This window comes from Thermobia domestica, chromosome 16, assembly GCF_964235325.1.
Source record: "Thermobia domestica chromosome 16, izTheDome1.hap1.1, whole genome shotgun sequence".
NCBI lineage: Eukaryota > Metazoa > Arthropoda > Insecta > Zygentoma > Lepismatidae > Thermobia > Thermobia domestica.
This window is the reverse complement of record NC_137469.1, coordinates 68,028,753-68,056,445: the sequence shown is the minus strand read 5'-3', so window position 1 is coordinate 68,056,445 and position 27,693 is coordinate 68,028,753. Positions and strand designations below refer to the sequence as shown.

The 27,693-nt window shown below is 35.0% G+C and overlaps 2 protein-coding genes across 5 annotated transcripts in view; one reads left to right on the top strand and one right to left on the bottom strand.

The window, feature by feature from the left end:
• Window positions 1–20,935, bottom strand: part of SMC2 (structural maintenance of chromosomes 2) — a 76,318-nt gene extending 55,383 nt beyond the window's left edge. The window contains exons 1-4 of the mRNA XM_081742533.1: window positions 20,584–20,935; window positions 5,971–6,120; window positions 3,109–3,270; window positions 1,601–1,711 (exon numbers count right to left, since the gene is read on the bottom strand). Of these exons, the coding sequence (XP_081598659.1) occupies window positions 1,601–1,711; window positions 3,109–3,270; window positions 5,971–6,120; window positions 20,584–20,751 (591 nt within the window). The 5' untranslated portion in view covers window positions 20,752–20,935. The remainder of the gene's footprint in view (window positions 1–1,600; window positions 1,712–3,108; window positions 3,271–5,970; window positions 6,121–20,583) is intronic.
• A 197-nt stretch (window positions 20,936–21,132) lies between these two features.
• The window catches only part of LOC145673132 (cartilage acidic protein 1-like), a 58,605-nt gene continuing 52,044 nt past the window's right edge, over window positions 21,133–27,693 (top strand). Inside the window, exon 1 of one of the 4 annotated variants that reach the window (XM_081742534.1) lies at window positions 21,133–21,221. The gene's annotated coding sequence lies outside the window, so the exon portion shown is untranslated. Of the gene's footprint in view, window positions 21,222–21,522; window positions 21,658–27,693 lie in introns of those variants that run through there. The other 3 variants (XM_081742535.1, XM_081742536.1, XM_081742537.1) reach the window with 3 other exon arrangements.

The following is a 27,693-nucleotide window of genomic DNA, read 5'->3' as shown; positions in this document are numbered from 1 at the left end:
ATTATACTTAACAAATCATTACAAATCATTAGTGCACGTTTTCCACAATGTAAAATCTTGTCATTGTGTTGTTATTGTGATTGGTGACAACCAAAGGCGTCAATGACATAATTCCGTCTTTGTCGAGTGCAGATTACGGAGTTTAATATTGATTTCTTCGTTCGCATGAAAAATGTTTTGTATGCTTCGCTTCCTAGGGACAGTAACGATTAAGAAACGTGTAATTCACTAATGTTATGCTTTGTATCTTTCAAGTATTTTGAAAGATCTGCTGAAAACATAGAGCTACAAAACATAACATTGAATCAATAAAAAGTGCTCACAAATTTTTTGTACATAAAAAGAGAGAGCATGTGAGACATTTTTCATTCGAGAGATAGAATCAAAATTAAACTCAACATCAAATTTTGGATGGACAGAACTTAAACATCGTCACTGACATCTCCACCGCCATCAACCGCAAAAGCAGCTCAGTGGTTGTACAGTGTGGAAACCCACACTAAAAACTTCAAGCTGCTTACAACATATTCACCCTCTTGCAATTAATATTTGTTTTTCTTATTCGTATCTTGAAAGGTTGTTATTCCTTTCCAACACTCAGTCTGCACATCGACTTCCAATGTGGTCGTTTCTGATGTTTTAGATCGGCATTCGCTAATTTTTAATTCAGGCATATTCCCAACTAGCGTTGATTACTCGCTTGGTTGGGTTGAAATAAAACGGCATTGGAAGTGTCACTGTTCGTCTCAGGAACCCCGAAAACTATGGATTCGGCACTAATACCGCTCATTTTCGATATACATTGCGGGGCTGAATTTGGATTTAAATGGCATCATAAGTGTCACTGTTCATCTAAACAATCCCAAAAACTAGGAATTCGACACTAATACCTGTCATTTTCGATCATTTTTAAATTTCCCCCTCCCCTAAGTTGCATCGTCAAAGTGAAATGACAAAAAACATCCCAGGCCCGAACTTCAATCTATGTTGAAAATTTGATAAAGATCGGTCTTGTGGTTCAAGAGATATGAAGTCACAAACATAGCCACTTTCATTTATATATATATATATAAAATTTATTTTGTCTCACGAAGCTCGATCAACTGAAAAATTTGTGCTCCCACCAATAATAAAACTCGGGAGTAATAACTATTTGGATACACGAAACCACTAACTACGCAGAAGTATAGTCCTCCCTACCAGTCTAATGGTTATGCGCGGGAGAGCTTTCGATGCACGGGATCCCGGGTTCGATCTCACATTACGGTTAATTCGGATTCCACCTTAAACCATATCTCACATTGCCTCGGTGTTCAAAAGGGACACTCAACTCACAAGAATTGAATTATTTAACAAAATCTACTTTTCATCACATTTAGTTCAAATCCTATTTCTTGCCTAACTTTATACGTTTTTAATATTTTCCACACAGTATTCTATAATAACTTTGTCCTTAGTAACCTTGGAAGAATTCGCAGGGAAGAGAGCGAAATTTTGTGAAATAATACAAAGTAGATAGAACTGTTAAGTACTATCCTCTTTTTAATATTATGGTACAAATCCACTCCTATAATACTACGCTACATATTCAAAAACTTACATCGTTTATTTCTTTCAGTTTCGCATCCTTCTTTTCAATTGTCTTTTCAGCCTGTTGTTTCTTTGCCTCGTACATCCTAGTTCCTGCTGCTTCTTCTATCATAGCAAGAATCTAAAAATGAAATAACAAAACAATATAATAAATCTATTGATAAAATTAAAACAACCGAACAAAAAATGTAATGTACTGTAATAAACTAATGTTTTCATTTTATGTATAATATGCTGTTATTTAAATTAATAAAAGAATTAATAAAATCACGTATCTTAGCATATTTGCGTTTTATTTAATTGTGATTATTTCGATCTCACACTCCCAGACGTGACCTTGAATTACTTGCTGATATATTTCATCTTTAATGTTCGTATTTTGTTTGCTCTGAAATGACAACTAGTAAAGGCAGTAAATCATAAGATTCAAGCAACCTGCTATTTGTCCAATCACACGAAAATGTCTTCATTTCACTAGCAGTAGTGCTTTCAGACACACTTCCTGCGATAATTTCAATGACTTCTAATAATTCTGCACGTAAAACATGAATCTGTGGAACTTCACTCTGGAAACGATGTGTGAATTTCCCCCCAAAAATTTGGCAAAACACAATGTGAAATGCAGCTGAGCTAACATCTCAGGCTTCTTCAGTAGATCTAAAATTTTCTTCAGAGACTGTTTGTCCAAACATCACTTTCTTTATAGATGGAATATACTTTTAAGAAATATCGTCGTACACTACTAGTCCACTATTCAAGCAATCTTTCACATACAGGTATGTATAATAACACCTGACACTTGATTATGGTGTTTCAGATACCTGTGCAACGGTAGAGCCAGCTCCTGTTGTACAATCTCATATTCTTTCTAACGAGAAGATAATCCGTGAAAGTAATGACAAACACTATCATTACTCTTGGGACCATGGGGAAGGTAAGTTTGCTTTAACACTCGGGTACCAACACTACAAATACTGGTATATACTTGTACTCGCTACAGCATTCGCATCTACTATTAGACATAACTGGGAGAAGCTGGCTTCGGCCTCTCGTGCAATGGGTGTATCTCATTATCTTACTTGTAACACACGGGGGTTACATACCTGCTGGTATCCTTGAGGAGCTTTTTAAGTCGAACGCCCAACTACTGCGTCTTCAGTGCAACCACGGGATGACTATAAGTAACAAGGATACTGATTCATAAAATAGACTCCTACTAATTGTAAATAGTGTGAAGACACTACCTGAGACTATTATGTTTATTATTTCATGATAGAAGATTTCAAAGCAAATTATTACACACCAACACCATATAAATTTAAATTCAATTTTAGGGCATTCCTTTTTACTTTGGTCCTGTTTTCTTAAGAAACTGCATTGTACGTCAGTGGAAAAGTAAGTATATATAATAACGGCAAAATTAATTCCATACATAGCATCTTGTTACAAGAACGTATAATCAACAAAATTGTATAATCATTTAAAAATCCGAAAGAGAATCTCAGAATATGAACTTACCTCAGGTGGTTTCATATTAAGTACTTTCGTAATACGTCCTTGCATAATCAGAAAATGTGGATTATTTACATTTAGCTGGACTGATCTAAAAAGATCCTGAACTCTGCTGTTTTGAACATTTGAACCATTGATGAGGTATTTGTTCTTACCTCCAATTACAACCTGGGGAAAGAAAATTTACATCATAGCAACACAATATAACGATTATACACACACCATTATTAATAGTACAATCTAAGTCTTACGGAACTATACCCTGTGAAGTAAAAGTAATTTACAATTCATGACTACTAGTGAATGTATAAATAGACGCCAACTATTAGAACAACTGATAAAAGACGAACACATTGGATCCTTATTCTGTTAGCATATCACTAACATTTACTGTCCTACCTATTCTTTACGGCAGTGATGGTCAATTTATAATATACCGCGAGTCAGGTAAGATAGGAGCAATCTCCTAGGGGTCAGGAAAATTAAACATATCACAACGAGGATTTAAGAATATATATCCTATTCTGTGAATCTTTCTTCTATTATGCGCATCCTGTTTCTGGTTGTGTGTGTCAAGGGCATTTACGGACTGAACTAGAAACATTTGAAACCAACTATGAAATATACATTTTTTTTTTCTAAAATTCGGCTAGCTATGAACGGCTTTACCTTGCAAAATGGGACCAGTGGCCAAAACATTACACATGTTTTCATAGTTATAAAGCAAGTCTCGATTCAGGCATATTATGCTCGACAGGGGCCGCGGTGGCTCAGTGGTAGAGCGTTCACCTCTGGTGCTTGGGGTCCTGGGTTCAAACCCTGCTCCTGCCAAGTGAACTTTGTAGTGAACAAACGCCGTGTGCGTGGGTTTTCTCGGGGTTCTCCCGTTTCCTCTCACTTTCTTCATTCCACCATTTCATTCATTTCTCATCATCACCGTCTCCTTTAGCCTAACCGGCATAACCGTGGGACGTAAAACTCAAACTTTCATTTCATTTCATTTCATGCTCGACAGGTACACTCTTCCTGTTAAACATAAAATAATAATAATAATAATAATAATAATAATAATAATAATAATAATAATGGATATACATTATCATTTTTGCATGCACATCGGATCGGCCTGCCATTTGGCTATCACTGCTCTATAGCACTGACCTAAAACTTTCTGAAATGTGACTGCGAAGAAGAATAGGAAATAGGCACCTAAGGAAAGAAGAAAAAACGAAGAAAATAGTTATCAAAATAATGGAAATACCTATAGTTTGTAACATGTAGGATGTGAAGACAGATCACGGCGGACGTGTGTATAGCACATTGTCGTTTCCAGTTGTTAGACGGTCGTTTGTAGTACGTCCGACAAAGTAGTACGGAGGTGTGTGTTGAAGCCAACAGGTGGTCTCAATGAGTTTCAGATATCAAATAGTGAGTACGCAGTTAGACAGCGCAAGTATATCTAGATGGTCAGTGTGTTATGTCATAAGGAACAGTATGCAAAGTGATGACGGCCTAGAGCGCTAATGGCAAAACAACATTGGTGAAGAGTTACAATGGACGGAAGAAAAACATCAGTGACACGAGTCTCCAAGCATTGAAGAGGATTGTCACCAAGGACAACAGAGCGAATGCAGCAAAGTGACTGTGGAAGTTAACAAAAATCTGCAACAGCCTTTGCGACAATCAAAAGTCCGATGCGAACTGAACTTGAACATCTACGATCGGGTTGCATTTTCAAGTTGCTAATCACCGTCAACAACAATTTAGCGCGATGATAATGGTGTCGGAAACAATTCAGTGAACTGGCGATCTTTGATAATTCGTAGTATGTACCGATGAGTCCCCTTGTACAATCCGCAGCAAAAAAATCTGCAACATGAGCATGTAAGTTTATTGTGAAACGACGGAGTCTTTTGTTCCAAAATAAATGTGCAGGGGAGGACGCCGAGGTTTCTCCAGCATGATTCGTGCCACTTAGACGTTATGTTGATTCCCTACGCTGTTAGGCGTAGTTTCACAATAAACTTACATGCTCAAGTTGCAGGTTTTTTGCTGCGGACTGTACCTAACGGATAGTATAGCACATGCCCAAACTGTCTGCTTAGAATCCGAACTGTTACGCTCGGAGGCGTGTAACCCATAATTTCATGGTATTTCGTTGGTCCTGTGATTACGCTTACATGACCTATCAGTGATTATCTGAACGTTTAAGCTGACCACAGACATTCTGGGTTTCCACTTATTTGGCAAGCACGAATTCCCTAACTTTCTCAGGATTTCCAAGTTACGATTTGCAAATTTTCAGATCTATATATAATGCAAAAAAGCAAGTATATCTTTCTCAAGGAAGAAAGAAACTGGGTTTTTCACAACTCTAGTGTCAACATACCCCATACCGTCCTGCATGATATTTGGTAGTAATGTGGCACAGTGGATCAGTGCTAGAGCGTTCGCATCTGGTGCAAGGAGTCCGTAGTTCGATCTCCAAGGCTCTTCAGTCTTTTTTTTTTTTAAAAAAAAAAGCATAAATAATTTCTTTTCACTAATAAAAATTATTGTAATCTTATATTATACTCTCTCCATCTGAAAGTTCTAAATAATTGTTATCAGGAAAACACATATTCCAAATATGGGGAAGGAGAAACTATTAACACTCATAAATTTACCATACTTAGTAATTAAAGTAGCTCCCACACTGCCTCTGTCAATATTGAAAATTCTGTGTTGTACTGTGGATTGAAATTGTACTACATTACTTATGGAGTATATTAAATACTTTGAGAAAACTAAAAACTTACAGAGAAAACAGTTATTACATTACTACAGTAAAAGGCATTGCTCAAAATTTAAAATAATGGTGCAAATTACCTGTCGAGTAACAGTAATTTCATCATACTGATCATAACCAACTGGACTCTGACTTCGGTCCCTGTTATCAAACGTAATTGTTACTGTGGCTTTGGAAACACCAGCCTGGCCATTCTTGTACACAAGTTCCTGCATAGATCCAGCTCGTACCTGAAAGATGTTAAAATCACTTTGATGATGAATATAAATCAGTGAAGAAACTATACAAATTATAAAGCCAATATCCAAATATACAAAACTATAGTGCAAGATACTTACAAATCCAACGATTTTTTAATCATCGACTAATCAGATGCTTACTTACGGAACTTCGTATGTTTAAAGCTTCATATATTGAATAAGACAAGCAAAGATTGAAGCAACTATTGAGGAGCATTTCGATCACGTAATTTCTTTTTAAAATTTTAGCCATTCCATATGAAATCAACAACAAAAAGTTTTTTTTTTTTTTCCTCATTCTCAGATTTCGATTATTTTTATGTCACTTGAATACAGAATTTCAATTGAATTGAAAATACAGAATTTCAACCTTCTAGGTTTACTACTTTTCGAAATTACAATTTTTGTAAATATATACGTATATATATATAAATTTTGTTTAATTTGATATATCACAACTTCTAACCATCGTACGGAAGTGAAACTTGTGTCCTTGCAAAGCCCTTGTTTTAAGGTGTTTTACGACATAAATAGGTTTTAAGACATATTAACGTTTTTCTTAAATTTGTTTTTCAAAAAATCAAATTCGAATTTACAAAAAAGGAAAACTTTACACTTTTCAAAAAAGTCCCATACATATGTTAAGATTTTATAAGGATATCGTTAAAATATAATTTTGCGATCGTGGTGAGATCGGGAGATACAGGCTTCGAAGGGAATTCTGTGAATAAAGAAAAAATAAGATAATGTTAGTATGCGCATGTGCAACAACGTAGACCTACATGATAATGGGTTCAATGATTTGTACAGGTGTTCATTGGATTTTTTTTTTTGCATTGCAATATTTGGAATTCTACTACACTACTACTTTCAAGTGTTATGCCAGGCATAAAAGACTGTATTTCAGTAAAAGATAATAATGAGGAAAAGAGTTACAATTTCTAAACGTTTGCTTTTGTGTAATTTCCGGCAAGCATGTCAGTTATTTTAAGAGCAGGTCACTTTTAAGAATATAGGACTTTCTAAATTTGCAGACCTTCGTCAAAAAATGTTGTATTAGCTGGAACTAATGAGGTGCACACTGTCTGCGTTTATATAACTCATTAAAAATTCAAACTAATGATAGAAAATGGTAAATTACAAACTCTTACTCAGTGGTTTTATAACAATTTACACTTTAAAAGTACTGCCTACATTTCATGACGTACAAACCTATGTCGTAAGGACTGTTCTTTAGGAATTTGGTCTTAAGAAAACTTACCTGAAACTCAAACATAAGTTTCTTACAAGGCTGTTTATATTCTTTATTATAAATTAACGAGAATTGTTACAGTTTCGGAAGTATATCACTTTCTTCTTCATACTACTGCTCCAACTGAAATCATAGATAACATAACATAATTTATCTCTACCAATCAAGAATCATTTTTTTTTCAATAAAGAAAGAAAAAAAGAAGAAAAGAAAAAAAAGAGAAAAAAAGAAGAAAAAAATGATTCTTGATTGGTAGAGATAAATTATGTTATGTTATCTATGATTTCAGTTGGAGCAGTAGCCTGAAGAAGGAAGTGATATACTTCCGAAACTGTAACAATTCTCTCGTTAATTTATAATAAAGAATATAAACAGCCTTGTAAGAAACTTATGTTTAATTTGTGTTTAAGATGGACACAAGGCCTTTTTATAAAAATTACCTGAAACTGTGACTTTCCGTCAATGCCCGTTTATTGATAGAGGTACATTAAATACTCTTCAGAAGTCATTATCAGTGAGCTTTTCTGTCGAAAATTAAAATGATCTTTTGTACCTTGACTTAATAGCAAAGCAACAACGTCCGTTTTTCAACTATATTAAAAGAAAATTTTCTGAAACTGAATTCGTTGTTTATGACTGTAATCGTGTTTCTCCGCCGGTGTTAAAATTCTATAAGCCTAGACATTCATTTGCATTTACCCAGCTTTGCCACAGAAGGTCACGATCATTTCCGCACTTATATCTTATTGAAACCGAAGCCGGGCTCACAGATCAATAAAACATAAGTACCGTAAAGTAAAATAAATACGAATGATGAATTTTGGCGAAAGTATTAACGGACGAGCATTGCTATACAATATAATTCACAAAACCTAATTAAACTATGTAAAAGTGTAATATTCCTAGATATGAAATATACAATTAAAATGACACAGAAAATTACAAACAAACGAGTAACTATTATTGACATTCTTTGATTATTTTAATATTTCCTTTTTTAATTCTGTTTGAGTACGTATAACGAAGTGATGGCTTTTAAATAAATTAACGAATCAATGTTTTAACTACTCACAGTTAATCTTCGACCGGTCAGCTGATATCATTCGGGCCCTGGGGTAGAATCCACTAGATGACAGGTTCGCAGAAGTTTTTTTAAGCTGAGGCCAGGATAAGCTTGGAGCGGCGCATGTTAACTTCGGGATCCCAATTCAGCTTCCCGCTAATAGAAGTGAGTGATCGTCTTAACTGATGCTCTTAGTTCCTTGTTACTCGCTGGTTCGAACTCAAACGTTCATTACGGTAACACTGATACTATAGACACACTTGAAAATATTAACAGGTACTATATGCGACTCGCAAAATCAAACTTTTACTTTAGCTCAACCCTTAAGAGGGGAGCGCTTCTTTCTTAGTCTTGGAAAATAACGCACACTACTCGCCTTGGTGGGTGTTCTTCGAAGTGCCAAACAGGCACGCGTACTAAACACACACTGAACGTTCTAGTTAGCAAACCAAAGCTTGTATACGGCCAACCTGGAAAAACCCGATGTTCACTCCTAGCGTCGGGACCAGAATTATTATCCAATAAGCTTTTAGTTATAAAAGTACGTAGGTGGAAAGTGATTGTCCCGAAGATCAGACTCAAAGGAACATTCACTAAGCACGCTATTATCACGTGAACAGTCCTTGTTCCTCGGTCATACATGGCAGTAAAAATCGAAGTGAGGCCTACCAACACTAATGTACGAAATGCCAAACCGATTAAGAAAGCATCAGAGTTGTTTCCTTTTATCTACGAGGGTTGGTTAATAAAGTTCGAAATTAAGTCTATTTTTCCCAATGTCCATTTTAAATTAAAAAAAAAAAAAAAAAAAAGAGCTTTAGGTCGGTGATATGACTTAATAGAATATTAAGAGACTTCGCAGTACATGATACACAATAATTTCACTGGAATATTAAATAAGTTAGTTACAGTCCACTCTTCGCTATTTATTAGCGCAGTGGTTCTCCAACTTGTCGTTACTGCGACCCACATTAAATAATAAAAAGTATTTGTGGCCCACCTACTTTTATTCAAATTCACATTGACATTTTAGGAAATGGTGGTGTATTTCAAAGCAGTTAAATTTTGTAAATGATATCTCTAATTCCACTTCGTTCAATACCAGTCCGTAAGAGTGATTAACATGAAATCTATTTGAGAATGTTGTGAACACCCCGAGCGACCACGAATGTTACAAGTACAGATCGATGTTTAAATTTTAATAAATCCAAATTTAGTTCGTTTCATTTTTATGTCTATTGTAAATATCTCACTTTCAAATTAAATTGTAATGTAAATTTATGAATGTAGTGGTCCAGTCGTTTAGAGTAGTGCTATTCAACCTTTTTTTCTCTCTTGTACCCCTAGACACAATTCGTCGTCCAATTGTGTACCCCTGAAGCTGTTTAAAAGAAATTAAATGGAAATGAACTTATTAAACTTAATACACATGTTCTGTTGATTAAAAAGGAGGACAAATAGAGGCTCAACAAAAGGACGATCAGTGTACCAATGAAAAGACTACTTAAGGGGGATAAACTGCACCTCCGAAAATATTAACATGGGAAATTTCAAAATTATCTTCAACTACGATCATTCAATAAAATTGGAAATATGCTTATTTTATGATTGCGTACTTCCTTTGAATAGCACTAGTTTAGAGAATATCAGTCGGTGCCTATCGAGGAATGTAATGTAAATTTCTTTCACAATAAGTATATCATATGAAACTGTACGCATGCACAAAGACGGTTAAAGTGTTTCCATACAAAGGTAACAAAGAGATAATACTACTTCCGACACAATGCCCTACCCCCTGACAGATTTTGACTCACCCACTATCTTCCCATCCTATCCCAACATCTACTGATTGTTTAACAGGGCAGTGCTCCCCTGTGTAACCCCTTATTTTTCGCCTCATCAACAAACACTTCCAATTTTCATTTTCTGATACTTCACAGCATATGTTTCCGCATTAAAAAAAATCATAATTGAAAATAAAACTTCTCGCGACCCACCTACAAACAGTCCGCGACCCACACTTTGAGAAACACTGTATTAGCGAAAAAATTAAAAACATACCACTATACCCTGAATGTAATATATGACTATCCCGAGCACGACATTGTAGCTCTCTAGTCTTTTCAGAAGTTTGTGGAATTCCTCCGAATCAAATATGACATTGTTCAGAAAGTTTTTACTTCTCGGATGTTTCAGTTGCATAGTACAGGAATAGTAAGAACCTTTCGCATTTATGCTTATACCAACAAGACTTCTGGGTAGAAGATGAGAGCCCATGCGATGGTGAAGGCGGTGGTTGAAGAGACTACACGGAAAGCAAGTAAAACGTTCGTTCTTAGATCAAAGCTTGGAACCGTAAAACTTCATGATTGACCCAAGGAAAGTATTACAGGGACTAAGTTCGTATTTGTTACTCACCCTGATGAATTTCTTTATTTAAAAAAATGGTTCGAAGATATTCATGAAATTTCAGTGACACGAAACCTTCAGGTCTTTCAACCTTCTGACAGAACGTCTGTAGTGACTACGCTCTTCTCTTCAACATCCAACGGAATCCGCTAATTGTATCGACAACGCTTCCATGAAGCGAAATTAATGGATATGTGACTATAATTTACGAAAAAATTGGTGGCTTGAATATGTCACCACTACTAATCAAGATGGCAGGTAAAGGTAACGTTTCTGCACCCTGCTATTTTTTTTTTTTTTCATATATAATCCAAGTAAGTTAGACGTGTTGTGTTTTTCATCAGAAGTCATTCTATACAACGAGCCCAGTAGAACCTGCTGGTAGTATTATGCTATTCCTGGAGACGACGTCCAAAGAACTACAAGAGTTTTCCAGAACTAGATTTCTTCAAAGTAGACTTTAGGTAGACAAATGTACTATACTTGAATAATTTGAACTGATTGCCAAATGTTGCACTGCAAGGAAATTCCAGTGAATGCACATCAAAATTATTTAAGCCATTATTAAGCAGATGGGCTACTAAACATGCGCATACTAACACTGTATTCACACAATTTCCTTCTAAGCCTATGTGCCAATTCCATTAAAATCCAAAAATTATATTTTAATAGGATCATATTATAAAGGCCTAATCTACATATGGGATGTTTTGAAAATTTTCAAATTGAAATTTTTCGAGAAAATCGGATTTAAAAGTTCGAATTCGATCTTTTGAAAATACTTATTTAATAGCCCCTATTGACTCGTATAGCTTAAAATGCTTAAAACAAGGGCTTTGTAATGACGCAAGTTCCACTTCCGTACATCAATTAGGAGCCGATATATATGCAAATTAAACAAGCTAATATATGCAATTTTTTGTCAAAAATTGGAAATTTCGAAAATCGTTGACCTAGAAAGTTGAAAGGATCTCTCCTAGTAATATAGTGAAATCGGCCCTTGATCCAAATTGGGTCGTTATTGAAACAAAAGGTTATTGACCTAAAAAAAAAAACTACTCCCTTCCCTTACCGAATTATCCTATCATACATGCTCAAAGTTAAATATTTTTATAATTTTGGTGGGGGTGGTCGAAATATTTTGAAAGTTTCAGATTGTAGATACTACCTAAGTGTAAATGTGCAATTTTTTCAAAACCATTGATGCTCATTTTCTTTGTTTTTATGCGTGTTGAAAATTTCGAAAAAATGTAGAAAAAAAAACTTTGGAGGGACACGTCGCTGATTTTTTTTGTTAAAATATTTGTATACTCTTAGGTACAAAATATATTTTTTTTAGGGCCTGAAAGTGACGGCAACGTTTTCAAAAAAATAAAAATAAAATAAAACCAAAAACAAATGTGTTTTTCGTACAGTTTTTCCACCATTTTAGGGCTCTCAAGGTGAGGGCCCATTCAAACAATCCTTTGACAGAGTTCACAATTTTCCTTTCTCTTGCCTCCCTTCTGCTTCTATCGTTCTTTGGCTGCTTCGATTGTGACCATTTCGGAACAGAAACACCAAATATATCTCCGTAACAATGCTTCCACTTCAACCGAGTCTTGCACAACAAAGTTACACTTACGTCGCGTCGCCTTCTCGTATCTACCAGTGCTTGCTTCACTAGCCACACACAGTGACGCTCTCTGTAAACTGCATCGGGAAACGGCGATTCGCTACCGATGAATAATGTTTTCCCATAACTGACGTTTCGAATACGCATTAGAGGCAGCGGAAAAACAAGTACGCCTTCCATTTCTATGTTTCATCTGGAATCGAAGTAACTCTACGCACCTGTTATTGTAGAGAGACCAGTAATTATTTGGATAATTATCGGATAACAAAAAACCCGTTTTGTTTCCGATTCTGTGTACCATATTTATCAATTTACTTTCTTTGTTTTCATTTATCTTTGATGAGGTAAGCTGTATTTCGTTGCTGTTTCGTTTCTTTATTTACAAGCATGTACACCTTATTCCAGAAAGGTTAAGAGCATTGATAATGGCTGTTTTGAGACAAAACTTTTCTAAGACCAACTTCGAGTATTTTCGTAAACAGTTAACCAAAGATCCCACATTCGAGGCCTACCAACCTTCGTAATCGGGAAAATGTGTGCAGATTTTTTTTTTCTTCTCTAAGGTTTAATACATGTCGAAATGTTGTGTAGAAAAAGTAACATTGATTGAAATATTTAATGATACAATATTTCGAAAATATGTATACATATGAGGACATGCTGGCTTTGTCATTTCTGTTTCTTTTACGAATTTTCGAATGCTATCTAGTGCGATATACCTTTCCATTTGAAATTTTTCCCTTAACCCTTGTTTCACGGGATCACTCACTTATCACGAGCACCTCAAGCAGTAAGCCTCCGTGGCATACGCACTACGAGATAGAAATATTCAACTCCGAACTCTTTCTGAGAAAATAACCTAGAGTTAGATTTTACTTCGTCGTATCGAAAGAAATTGAACTTGTAGTTTGACGTGTCATCACTAGTAACCCCTTTGGTGTATCTGTATGGGATAAACGATACCATTAGTTATTTCTTGGGAGCTTTTGAATGCCGCCCAATTTGATATACCTTTTCATTTGAAAGTTTTCAATGTCTTTTCTTTTATTGGAAATGTTCTTATACGTATGGAAACATAAATGACAGAACCAGCATATTTTCACATGTATACATAGTTTCGAAATATTGTATCGTTAAGTTTTTCAATCAATTTCACTTGTTTTCTACACTTAGTATAACATTTCAACATGTCTTATTATATTTAAATACATTTGCACAATGTCTGCCGATTACAAAAGTTGACTTGGGAGGGGGGGAGGGTCGAAATTGCCATTTTTTGGTTTAACGTTTCCGAAGATAACTGAAGTTGAACTTAGAAAAGTTTTGCCGTAATCAATGCTCCCAAACTTTTTGGAATAAAATGTAGATACCTGTAAATGAAGAAACAAAACAGCATCGAAATACAGCTCAAAACATCAAAGCAAAATGAAAACAAAGAAAGTAAATTGGTAAATATGGTACACAGAATCTGAAACAAAACGGGTTTTTTGTTATCTGATAGTTATCCAAATAATTGCTGGTCCCTCAACAATAACAAGGTGCGTAGAGTTACTTCGATTCCAGGTGAAACATAGAAACAGAATGCGTACTTGTTTTCCGCTGCCTCTAATGCGTATTCGAAACGTCAGTTATGGGAAAACATTATTCATCGGTAGCGAATCGCCGTTTCCCGATGCAGTTAACTGAGAGCGTCACTGTGTGCGGCCAGTGAAGCAAGCACGGGTCGGGCTTGGGCGGGCCGACACTGGTTTCTCTTCAGGTCGGGCCGGACTGGAGCCGATTAATTGCAATTCTTTAATAATTATTGACATTCGTTACACGATAATTAGAACAAAGGCCAATGTTGAAGTGTGCCCGTGAAAAATGTTACAAAATGAAACTTTGAAAATTTATCGGGCCCGGGCCGGGCCGGGCTCGGGTCAAAAATCTCCAAAACTTTTCGGGCCGAGCCTACGTACATCCGGGTTGGATTGGGCTCGGGCCGAAAAATTCGACCCGTGCAGGTCTCTACGAGAAGGCGACGCGACGTAAGTATAACTTTGTTGTGCAAGACTCGGTTGAAGTGGAAGCATTGTTACGGAGATATACTTGATGTTTCTGTTCCGAAATGGACACAATAGAAGCAGCCGAAGAACGATAGAAGCACAAGGGAGGCAAGAGAAAGGAAAATTGTGAACTCTGGCAAAGGATTGTTTGAAGGGGTCTTCACCTTGAGAGCCCTAAAATGGTGGAAAAACACGTTTGTTTTCAGTTTTATTATTATTATTATTATTATTATTTGGCAACGTTGCCGTCACTTTCAGGCCCCGATAAAAATATATTTTGTAACTAAGGATATAATAATTTTTTTAACCAAAAAATCAGCGACGTGTCCCTCCAAAAATGTTTTCCTATATTTTTTTGAAATTTTCAACACGCACAAACAGAAAGAAAATGAGCATCAATGGTTTTGAAAAAAAATTGCACATTTACACTTAGATAGTATCTACAATCTGTGAAACTCAAAATATTTCGACCACAGCCACCAAAATAAAAAATAAATAAATAAATAAATAAAAATCAATTTTGAGCATGTATGATAGGATAATTCGGTAAGCGAAGTTTAAGGTAGTTTTAGGTCAAGGGTAACCTTCTGGGTCAATAACGACCCAATCTGGATCAAGGGCTGATTTCACTATCTTACTAGGAAAGAATCTGTTATTTTTCAATCTTACAATATCTTCAAGTGATGTAAAACCTCCAAATTCTGAGAGGGTTAATCTAAAATGTTTGTTGTGATTGATATGGAATAACCCTTTAGAGGAAAAATAGAGAAACATTGTACGTCCTCACGTCTCCACGGAAAAATGGAAATAGACTAAAACTTAGAAGAAATACTGCAAGTGCCCCTTCAATTAATTAGTAATTGAGCGTATAGAACATTATAATACATATTAAAAACTAACCTGGATAATAAGTTTTTGATACATGTAAAAAAAAAATTGAATCTCAAAATTGTCAAATTTTGGTTAGCTCTTCAACTTGCATTATTGTTTCTCTGCGAATTGAATTAGTTTATGGCAAACACCGTTCCATGCTGATTCACTGTCCTAACTACAAGTAATTTCAATACGTGAACTGTCATATATATAAATTACAGTACATTTTTACTACATTCCTCTTTTGAAATAATATTAGATATTTCTCCTGCAAATAATACAAATCTATGCATCATAAACTGTGTCGGCATTGAAGATCGAAAACTTACAGATACGATTCTCGGATTTTTTTTTTTTTTTTTTTTTTTTTTTTTTTTTTTTTTTTTTTTTTTTTTTTTATAAAAATTGGGTGCAAGTACAGCTTAAGGGATCCATAAATTTACAGAAGGAATATGTAATGGCATTTTCAAAGAACATTGTGTAAGTAATCAAAATGTGTGGAAATATTATCTCTGACATATCTAATAACACAGAAATACATCAAAATAAGTGCAATGTATTATGCACGCATCCATATATAAGGGATCCATTATGAAGTAAAATGAAGACAGTGGGGAAATGGTAGCCATGTGAAGGACGTTCTGTTGTTACAGAAAAAAGTTGTGAGAATAATGATGAATGCAGAGAATACGTGTCATTGTAAACCATTATTCATAAGATTAAAAATAATGACGGTAATCAATTTATATATATACAATGTGTTGATGTACATAAAGGGCAAAACGTCGGAAATACACTATAGGCATGACATACACTCATACAACACTAGGAATAATAGACGTGTCAACGTACCATATTTGAGATTAACAAAATCACAAAATAGCTATGAAGCCATGAGTGTGAGGTTATATAATAAATTACCTATAGAACTGACACAACTACCTATGGGTAGCTTCAAAAATAGATTATATTCTTGGTTAGTAAAAACACCATTTTATTCAATAGATGAGTTTTTTGAATACGATAATATTTAATTTTTGTAAGGTAATAATATTTAAGATATGTTATTGTGGTGAACTTTAGTACTTTAGCACTTATTGTAGATAATGAACAATCACTATTGCTGTACATTATTGTAGTAAGTTATAATTTGACGTTGTCTATGGCTATGTAGCTGATTCGACAATAAAATTTATTATTATTATTATTATTATTATTATTAACTCATGATGACCATCAGACAGGACTTTTTTTTTTATCTTTTTGTTAGTATATTATTGGTACAACTAAGGTGTTCACATTGCAAATGGTTTTTATCATATTTTGGACTTTCTTTGGGCGAATTAAATGCTTTCAAGTTAAGGTATATAACAACATTCAACATAAGACCTTTATAAAGTTCTGAATGCACTGAATGAATAAACTTCTTCAGCTCACTCAGCTTCAGATAATTATAGAACAAATCAAAGTATGGATTATGTTTATAGCCGATTTGAAGTAATACACGCAATTTTATATTTTAGAAAATACTTTTCGTGAATAGCGTGCTCCCCGACTCGGCGCCACCGAGGGACGTTATCCCTCATACGTTGACGCGTTTAAGATCATAGGTGCTGGTACTACCAATAAATATGTAAATACATTAGTCAAACTATTAGTATTATTTCTCACCTCTGATGGTAACAATACTCTTCAGTACAGTTTAGTTGTCATTTGTTGCTACCCTCCAAATAAGCATTCTTGTGAAATTTAAGAAGCTTAATGCTCGGAATTCCTAAGACTACGTAACGCTTACTGTTCAAATGCTGAATTCAAACTTCCGTACTAATGGAAGTTTCGATGTACAGTAAAGCAAGGTGTATTTTCAGGGATAACCCGTTGTGAAAGAAGTACTCGGAAAACTCGCGCAACTGAACCCACAAAGCATCGGAAGTGAATACTTCAACAATAAAACTATTTATTTTATGCTGGAAGATATTTAACTTCGTTTAAGACATTTACTTCATAAAATATTAATTATATCGGGTAAACTTTACAAGACACGCTCCAGCTGCGCATCGATAAGTAGGGTCCTTTTAAAAAGTATAGTAGAGTAGAGTAAGATATAAAGGATGGCATTTATACATTATTCAGCGTAAGCTCTAAACTGCGATAAACAAAGCCACGTGAAACTAAATCTCGCTGATTTGCTGTTGTCCTACCGACGCTTGTACTCCTCCGCAAAATAGTTCATATGATTGCATTATTACTTTTACTATGAAGCTTCATATAAAACTGCTATATTATTATAAATAACAAAAATATAATACGGATTATCTAATAATACTGCAATCGAGTGTGGCTAATGAAACAATAGAAATAAACACTACGCATGCGCAGTAATTATGGCGCCAACTCAACTGTGGACGGGTGTTCTGCTTTTAAAGTCTGAAAGATGACTGGCATGAATCCCAGTTCCGCGAGTGTTGTGGTGAAACACCAACAAGGCAAGCCTTTACTCACTAAGCAACAATTGTTTACGAGCGAAATTCAAATATATTTTTTTTTTAATCTTTCGAGTTTTTTTTTTTCTGGTGCTGCTGTAAGTACCTGGACAACACGAAACAGTATTGTCAAAATGGACGTGTATAATTTGCTCCTCCCCGTGGGGAGTGGGAGTGATACATCACTAGCCAATCATATTTGTGACAAGCGGAAGGATACAAATATTTTGTTTATCGGAGTTTAGAGTTTACGCCGAATAATGTATAGTATCTCCCCCAACTCGTTCCATGATTCCAGAGCCGAGTACCTTGTTTTTGTCTAAATTGTGATAAAAGGCACAATAACAAGGGCTCTGGGACTTCTAATTCCCTTCGCTAGCTGTCCCTTGCTCAGCTATATTTTGTAAAGTAAGTAACACACTGTAAATCTTATATGTGCCAGATTGGGGGAGATACTAAATATCAGCCGATATAATAAGTAGGGTAGGAGTTAGGAACGGATTAGCTTAAGGTTATGTAAGTTTTGATCCCTTTTTATAAAATTATTAATGTGTAATTTCTCGTTTCTGAGTGAGTATACCTGCTGGAGCGAGCGTTGTAAAGTTAACCCATTATATCTTTGTTAATTGTTTTAAATTAATTTTCGGAAAAGAACCGTATTGCAACAAGTGCTTGGGAAATTCCCGTAACTGAACGCACAAAGTATCGAAAGTAAGCTTTAACAATAAAAACATTTATTTTAACGTTGAAAAATATTTATTATTTTGATGAATTATGTATTTGTTTTAAATTAATATAGCTATTTGGTATTAATATTTGGCAAACGTCATTGAGGCTCCTGGCATGACTCGATGTACATTTGTTCGTTTGTCTGCCTGTACCACACACACTACAGAGTAAAACTTTGGAAGGAATGAAAACAGATTTGGATATTACTTAACGTCTTTAGTAACGTACAAATACATAATCCGATATGTAAAGTGTTTTTATGCCACACACAGAGAGTTCTGCGCTATCCCAGTTTAATTATACCCACCGTCATGTGACGCGCCTGCTTCTTACGGATGCACTCCTCGCTAATGCTTGGGACCCTTTGTTACGTTCCTGCCCTTAATCGGATAGATAGCATTTGTGCTTTTTAGTGGTCACCTAGGACAAATTGATAAGTGTCCTTTGCACAGTAGTCTTTATCGTGTACGCACACTTAACCCCTTCAGTGAATCTACACACAAGAATGCAAGTCTGCACCTCAAAAATACGGTACATGCTTAACCCTTAGTTGGTAACATCCAAAAAATAAGCTATAACAGTAATATCCGCCTCATAGACGGACACACACAATTGAGACGTTTGAAGCCAAAGTGGTGTAAGTCAGTTTCCAATAAGGTTTAGTTACACCTAGAGAATTCATATTACGTAACAAAATTCATTAACTGAATAGTGAAGCATGTCGTAATTCACTTGTGTATGTACCCATGAGTTCAATACAACATGCGTCACCGCTGAGAATCTATTCCTAAGCATATATCTTGTAGAATATTATCAACACGCATTTGTATCTCAATAGAATATGCCTTCTGACAATTAGAAATGATCTTATTAAAAACACACACTGCTGCTGGAGAATTCTTTCTTTTCCTTCGTTCACGAGTAGCTGTATCATCAAACCTAAGAGCCGTTAGCAAAACTTTACATCTTTCCAGAGACATAGTTGCACGAAAAGCATGAAGTCCAGTGCAGTGAATTGAAAAAAGTGACACCAAGTTTTCAAGCACCGACTTAAAAATGTTAGCGTGACGTAATTAAAATCTATTTCTGGATTGCTGACATGACCTGTTGACGATAAATGATCTTGTTTAGGAACATACGAATCATGGATCTGTAATCATAATCAGTTTCTGATTACAGCCATCTGTAATTGTTCTATAACCAGTTGTAGTATAGCTCTACTCCTTTGTGGTATACCTTTTCTACTTGACATCTTAAAATATTGATTTTCGAAACGAAAGAAAACACACGAATATTAATAGTTGTCAGTATAAAATAATATCCGTCACTTAGACGGACAAAATATATTACCCTTACAGTAATATCCGCTTGCGAGACGGCGTACAATAACTTTATACACTTCGAAGTTTGCAACGATGAGCTAGACACGCGACCACCACCACAAAATATCTTAGTCAACCCACAACTAAAGCATAGGTGAACTGTCAGATCAAACCGTGAATATGCGTACGAACTCTGAACAAAAAAATATCGTGTATCCGCCTGGGAGACGGATATTACCAACTAAGGGTTAAATTACAGTGTCAATTTACTGAAAAAGTAGTAGGTTATATATGCAATGAATTTATGTACCGTATAGATCCGTACAATAAATCTTCACCTTTAATAAATCTACATTTCCTGCAAAAAGGTCTATATATACCATTAATTTGTGTATCGATCCATAAGCTAGATTTGCACCAAGAACTGTCTTTCACATTTAGAGAAACTGAAATACTGAATTAGTCGTTTTTGGATTTACCAATTCGTTTGAATTAGGGTTGTCTGCTAAACCACATTTCTTCCGTGGAGGTTAAGGTTAAAAATAAAGGCACTACAAACAATTACTCTAGAGTATTTAAACTTAATCTGTACTCTACACTATTATTTACTGTCAAAAACAAAAGCAAAATTCAATGTAAATTTCTTAACTGGCTACTACTTACATGTGTAAGATTTGTTAATCCCAATAAAAAGCAAATAGCATCCAATATATTTGATTTTCCACTTCCATTTAATCCTGTAATAGCATTAAATAGTGGATCAAATCCATTTATTTCCGTTCTCTGTCCGTACGATTTGAAACCGTCTATTACCATGGATTTGATGTACATTGTGATTGCTAATATACAATTCTCAATTCAGAGAAGACGTTAGCAACGAAAAATGTCAACAATTATTGAAAATACACCACAAGAAAGCACACGGAACAGATTCAAAACAAACTTCCATTTCTTTCCTTTACCAACTTGATAACTTATCCTTTGGCGGCAACTCTCCCGCCATAATGCATTTACAAAATGATTCAAATTCACTAATGTTATATTTTCTTGTAACTCACTAAAATTACATTTTTATCATATGTTGATTATAAATACACATCACTGTTATTCAAACAGAAAATAGTTTTTTATTTTTAATTTTAAACTAATATTGTCCCTTTCAGAATAAGTGACAATATTAGTTTAGCTTTTGAATTGAACTAATGAGTCGTCTGCTAGTTTTGCTTTCAATTTCAATCTCTACTTCGTGTTGTTGTACCTGGTACTGCTAGCTGCGAGGCTGGAAATAAATAGGAGATTAGGTAATTTATGCAGTTGTAATCTATGTATTGTAATTCTCTAATTTTCGAAACGGTAGTACAACAACGCTAAACTTCGAGTTATGAGAGTTCTCAACTTTTTTTTTTTGTGAAGTAATATATTTATTTCTTTTCTATAAAATGTATGTTCTCTAGTTATATGCAGCCTGTTTGCAACAAAAAGGTTCAATGTAATCTTATGATAACTACGCTATGTAAAGCTATGTATCATAAGTTTGGTACCTCATACAACAATTATTTATATTTTAAATTGGGGTCTCTTCTCGTTATAACTGGTACTACTGGTTGGAATAAATGACTACACTGTAGCGCATGTAAACATAGCATAAGTGACAGTCGTGGAATGTGGTTTGGGTGTGAGACACGTATGAGTCTTTTTATTGCTTGTGAATTAGGCATGTAGGCGATTTGGTTTCTGGTGTGTCTTAGTTAAGGAAGACTTAAGCTACTTTATGCTAAATAATTTATAATTAATCGTGAACTTATTACGGAAGTAAGATTAGTAGGATATAGGGAGTGTGTAACATTTTGACCATAATACTCGTGTACAGAATAAGGTTAGGAATATAGAGGATTATGTTAATGAAACATTAATCAAATTAACGTGTTTCATAAACGACAGTAGTATGCTTCGTCGTACTTTTTGTGTCATGGGATAAACATATAATAGAGAGATCTAAGAAGTTAAAGAAAATATTTCCTCCATAAATTCAACCATTAAGCTAAGTACTGTCTTTTATGCATTTTGTGTTTCACTGGGCGTTAGCATACAGAGTTATATTTTAAGAGTGCGGTTCTCTTGCAAAAAGTATTTTCATTCTGCACGAAAAGAGTTTAGGAAAAGGTTCATTTGTACCTTCTATAGCACCTAGCAGACCTTTGTTTCAAAATAGGTGCTCGCTAAAAACTGAAAGATGTTGCTCCTACTTTCCGTGTATACTTGTAAATAGCTTCATACCTAGGCTTACATACATCGTCATAATAGTTTTGAAAGGAATTCTGGTATTCAGTCATAGAATGTGAGGATTTCTACACCAGGGATTTTTTTTTTTTTCGATGCAATAACTTACTTCAGTTTGACATTTTCTTAGTTCCAAATATAAATTCTAGGTAACAGCAAAGTATATTCAACAATGTTGATCTTGGGTAGTGGTATATAGTGATAAAAAATCATAGAGTCCTTTTAGTAGGTCTAAGTGTTCTGAGGCTGTCAGCCAGGTACAGATATTGATATTCGACTTTTCTAATGCAGACATTGCATTCATCTTCAGGGATGCAATGTCTGCATTCGAAACATCTGATGTCGATATCTTCATATCTAATAGCCCGAGAACACTTATTAAATCACGTAGAAAAAATTAAACAAGATTCACTAATGGGTTGATATGGTGCATATGGGCTAGATATGGAAATATATCTTGTATAAGAAAATGCGTTACACTGCGTATATGGAGCGGTAAAACAGGTATGAAGATTGCGCTAAATGAAACACCATTGAAACTGCAGAAAGTTATGTACAATTCAGGGTGTGTAGTGTCCTAAATGATGATCTCTTAAACAAAAATAAATACATTTAATAGGTTCGGTTGGTGGCAAGCTGATTATGGATAGGCCCATAATAGAAGCAATAATAATCGTATATAACGAGGAGTCTTGTGTACAGTTGGAGGTCTGATGGATTATTAGGTCTATATTGAAACTAAATAGGCCATCTTTGAAACCACAACGCCGTAATGGGTCCATTAATTAAACTTGGCTCATAAGCTGTAAATATGAAGTATTGTAACTTGGACATTTAGATGTAATATTCATGAAATTAAGTCCACCTCGATCGATAGGAAGTAAAAGGATGTTACAATGAATACAAAAATATTGTTGTCATAAAAAACATCTAAAAGTCGATTGGCCAAGACGTGGGTAATAAAATGGTATTAAGACGTCATACCATAGTTTAGCGCACAAATAAGAATTGACATACCATATTCTTTGGATTAAAGGAAGAGATCGCGCGTAAGAAGCGCGATAGAATATTTAATATTGTGAGAGGTTGCCATATGTGATTATTATGTTAATTAAAGGATTTACTAAAAACTACTAAGTTCGTGCCTAGAATTTTCAGCTGTTATACGATAACAATAGCGTGTGAGCAGGAACATGAAGACATTGGAGACCAGTTGCCACAAACCATATTTTTGGTTTGGAATAATTAACTTGCATACCACTCATGGTACATAACTTATAAGTGAGTATGTCGAATTTGTGTAAAGCTGAGGATCACATCATAACCGTAGGTTTGTGTTGTAATATACTGAAAAGAATTTGTGAGGGATGAATTATAACTAGCGATTCGATATAACAGAATATCGAGCATAAGGGTAAAGAAACGGCTCGACATTGGACAATTTGGGCGTAATCCTCTTCGACGTAAAGGATATTGGACAAGAATCTATTAACATTATTTTGGCCGTTGCCGTCGAATACAAGCTACGAATAATCTGTATAAACATCGATGGAAAATTAACTAACTATATGGCCTAGGTGGAACGTGGAGGTTCAATGCCGCGCTCACAAAAGCTCTCTGTTGACTTCTATCCTCGGTCGAAAAAGTGTTGATAGCTTTATCAGGCCAGCCATTCTGAATGGGGTTTTCCTCATTCACACCAGGCAAATGGCGGTATTTTACCTAACTTATAGGTCTCAGGTCTCTTCCTTTCCTTTCCTTTCCCCGAATAGTGTGCTCGCCGAGGGATCATTCCTCAAACAACACGGGTTATATAGCCATAGGTGCCGAAAGCCCAGAAATCTAAATCCTAATCCTTGGCCAACTGGATCTAGTTTTTATTCCTATTTCTGCGAGATCCATCTTAATAGTGGCCTCCCATCTACTCATCCATCTTAATATTGTCCTTCCATCTGCGCCTAGGTCTTCCTAGTGGTCGTTTTTCCTTTTTGGCTACTTGCCTTGCCCACGTGAGCCTCCTAGATTTGATGATCCCAACAATGATTGGTAAACGGTTCAAAATATGTAGTTCCTCGTTATGATGTTTCCACATTCCCGTTCCTCTTGGGTCCGAATATTCGTCTTAGGATCTTCTCAAATACTTTCAGTCTATGTTCTTCCCTCAGAGGATTAGTCTATGTTCTATCCTGTTTCTCAACCATACAGAACAACAGGCATGATAATCGTTTTATAGATTTTAAGCTTCAAATTCCTCGACAGAATTCGCTACGACAGAAGATTTTGAACTGTATAACAACACGAATTTCATGCTTTTAGTCGACATTTAATTTCTTCATGACTATGGTTTTGGTCTGTTAATATTGATCCTAGATATTTGAAAGTATCCACCAGGGTGGATTGATTTAAATCAGTCTGATTTAAATCACGATTTTAATCAAGATTTAAATCACTTGATTTTTTAAATAAAAATCGTTGATTTAAATCAAATTCCGAAATGAATTAATTTAAAGTGAAAGTAAGTAAAATCCCGTTTCTCTTCTGTTATTTTGATTATGGAAGATAATAATCATAATACAATGAGACTCAAATGTATGTAAGCACAGTATGAAAACGAATATCATATAGGGAACAATCAGGGAAAATCCCGTTTGAACGGGTTACGGGTGAACCCTGCTTTCTTCTCTTTGTAACACAGGGTTTTAAAATTTTTATTACAACGGGGACATTTAAGATGAAAACTCTTTTGTGTCCACGTCTATTTGTTTGTTTCCAGATAATAGGGGCGTATTTAGAGGGGTCCGATCCCCTCTCCGAAACAAAAAAAAAAAAAATTAAAATTTTGGGCGAAATTTATGTACTAAATACATAGAAGTTCCTCGGGATCGTAATACGACAAATTTTGGATGCGTTAAAATATCGAATAATAAATACTTTTGATAAAGTGGATACTTGACCCTATTGCAGAACATGCCGCGATCTGCGATGTGATCGCAGAAAATTTGCCGCGCCTGTGCAGGAAAAAATGTCAGAGGAAATAAAATAGCCAACAGAAAAGTATAAAAACGTGTGCGGCAAATTGCTATGTATAGATGTCTTAAATGCACAGACAACTCACATTTGAACTGTTTTTCACGTCACACAAAGCATATTTTTAACAATCACAAATGTTTGTTCTTCTGGAACTGATCATCTTGATTTTTTTTATTTTGGAATTCCTGCAAGAATTCGTGTTATTATTCAGTTCAAAATCTCTTGTCGTCGCGAATTCTGTCGAGGAATTTGAAGCTTAAAATATATAAAACTATAATTATGCCTGTTGTGCTGTATGATTGTGAAACATGATCGCTTACGCTGAGGGAAGAACGCAGACTGAAAGTATTTGAGAATAAAATCCTGAAACGAATATTCGGAACCAAAAGGAAAAGGAAATGAGGAATGGCGAAAACTTCATGATGGGAACTGCATAATTTATACCATTCACCAAACATTTTTAGGGTCATCAAATCTTGGAGGCTCAGGTGGGCAGGACATGTAGCTAGAATGGAAAAAAGTAGGAACGCTTTCAAAGTTTTAACTGGAAGTCCAATCGGTAAACGACCATTAGGAAGACCTAGGCGCAGATGAGAGGACAATATTAAGATGGATCTCGCAGAAATAAGAATACAAAATAGACACTGGATTCAGTTGACTAAGGATAGAAGTCAGGAGAGCTTTTGTGAACATGGCATTGAACCTCCGGGTTCCATAGGTCATAGAGTGAGTTAATTAATTTTAGGCGAAATTTATGTACTTTATATGTATTTCGTGCCGCTAGCTAGTTCCAACTGTTTAAAAATATGCCCCTGCCAAATATCAGTAACTTTCGTGAAAAGAAAAGTGTCATGTTGATAAACATTGCTGTACTTTTTCCTTAATGCTTAAGAAACATTGTTTGGGATTGAAATAGGTTAACAATTGGGAATTAATTCAAAATTAAAACCCAATACTTTCACTTAAATGACATAATTAACATTTAATACTATTTCCTAATGTTTTTTCTTCAGTTCGCGACTTATATTATACGAAGAAAAATATTTGATTTAAATCAAAAAAATCGATTTAAATCAAAAAAATCAACAAAAATGATTTTTTTGAAAAAAATCATGATTTTTTACCACCCTGGTATCCACTTTATCAAAAGTATTATTTGATATTTTAACGCATTCATAATTTGCAGTGTTACGATTCCGACGAACTTCTATACATTTAGTTTTCTCTGCATTTATTTCTAAATCCGTGCCCCTGTAAACTTTTAATAAGAGATCTGCATTTCTTTCTATTCTCTTATCATCCTCTATTAAATTGGTAGAAAGTTAAATGTTTCTAACATAAAAAAGAGAGACTGATGTACCATACTGTCAAAAGCACGGTTAACATCCATCAGCAATATGGTAGCTTGTTTATTAATTCCAAAGTAACTTAAATCTCTAATGTTGGATAATGTAGAGTAGACGATTGTTATAAATTACCTGATAATCACTATAAATATATAGCAGCTCAGTTTTAGTATGGGTGGCGAGTACTTTGAGGAAGAGCTTTAAGTCAGAATATAATGTAATGGAGCGATAACTGTCGGTCTTTCTACCTGTGAAATTTTAGAATAGTAATAATTCCATCATTTTGTAAGAAGTTGGGTTGTCACATCCACTCACTGAAGATATTCGTAATGATATCGCCTACAATATGTCAGTATTGCTGGTAGAGGCCGATGGGTAGACTGTCAAAACGTGGGCTCTTTTTAAAACGTTGTGAAGTTCCTCAGGAGTTATTGGTGTCATTAACTGGGTATTAGAGCTAATCGTGATAGGTAGTGGAATACTTGCTACACTCCATTCTAGTAAATCTGATGACGATCTGTATGCGTTAAGTCTTGCATATATTTATTACGAAAAAGTTGGAGAGTATCAGGTACGCTGACTTTTTTTTTTAAACGATGATTCGTGTCTCTTATGGACGATATATATCGTGATGCACAACTTTGAAGTTTCATTTACTAATAAAATGATGCCCTTCCTGACAGGTATAAGCGGCGGTATCCATACCTACTGTGAAACGAGATATATATATATATATATATCGCATTGTTCCAGTTTTTAAATTTTTGTGCTTTGACATGGTTGAGGTGAGAGGTCATAGTATGTGCCGAACTATCTTGTGTCCATAATTTATTTAGAATGTGATACACATATTGTAGAGTTGTGTGTCGATTTTGCTACATTTCACTACTTTGTATTGAAAAATAAATTAATCTGGTGTTTAAGATAATGTGTCCACCAATGGTTAAGGGTGGGATAATATTTTTGTTGTCGAGGTCACTTCTGCCAGTTGCAGGGTTGGCTGTTTAAACCAAGGTGGTTTAAACCAGCTGGTTTTTTCAAAAAAAAAAAAAAAAAAAAAAAAAGGTTTAAACCAAAAAAAAAAAGAAAAATGCTTTAAATCGTGTGAACTTCATGG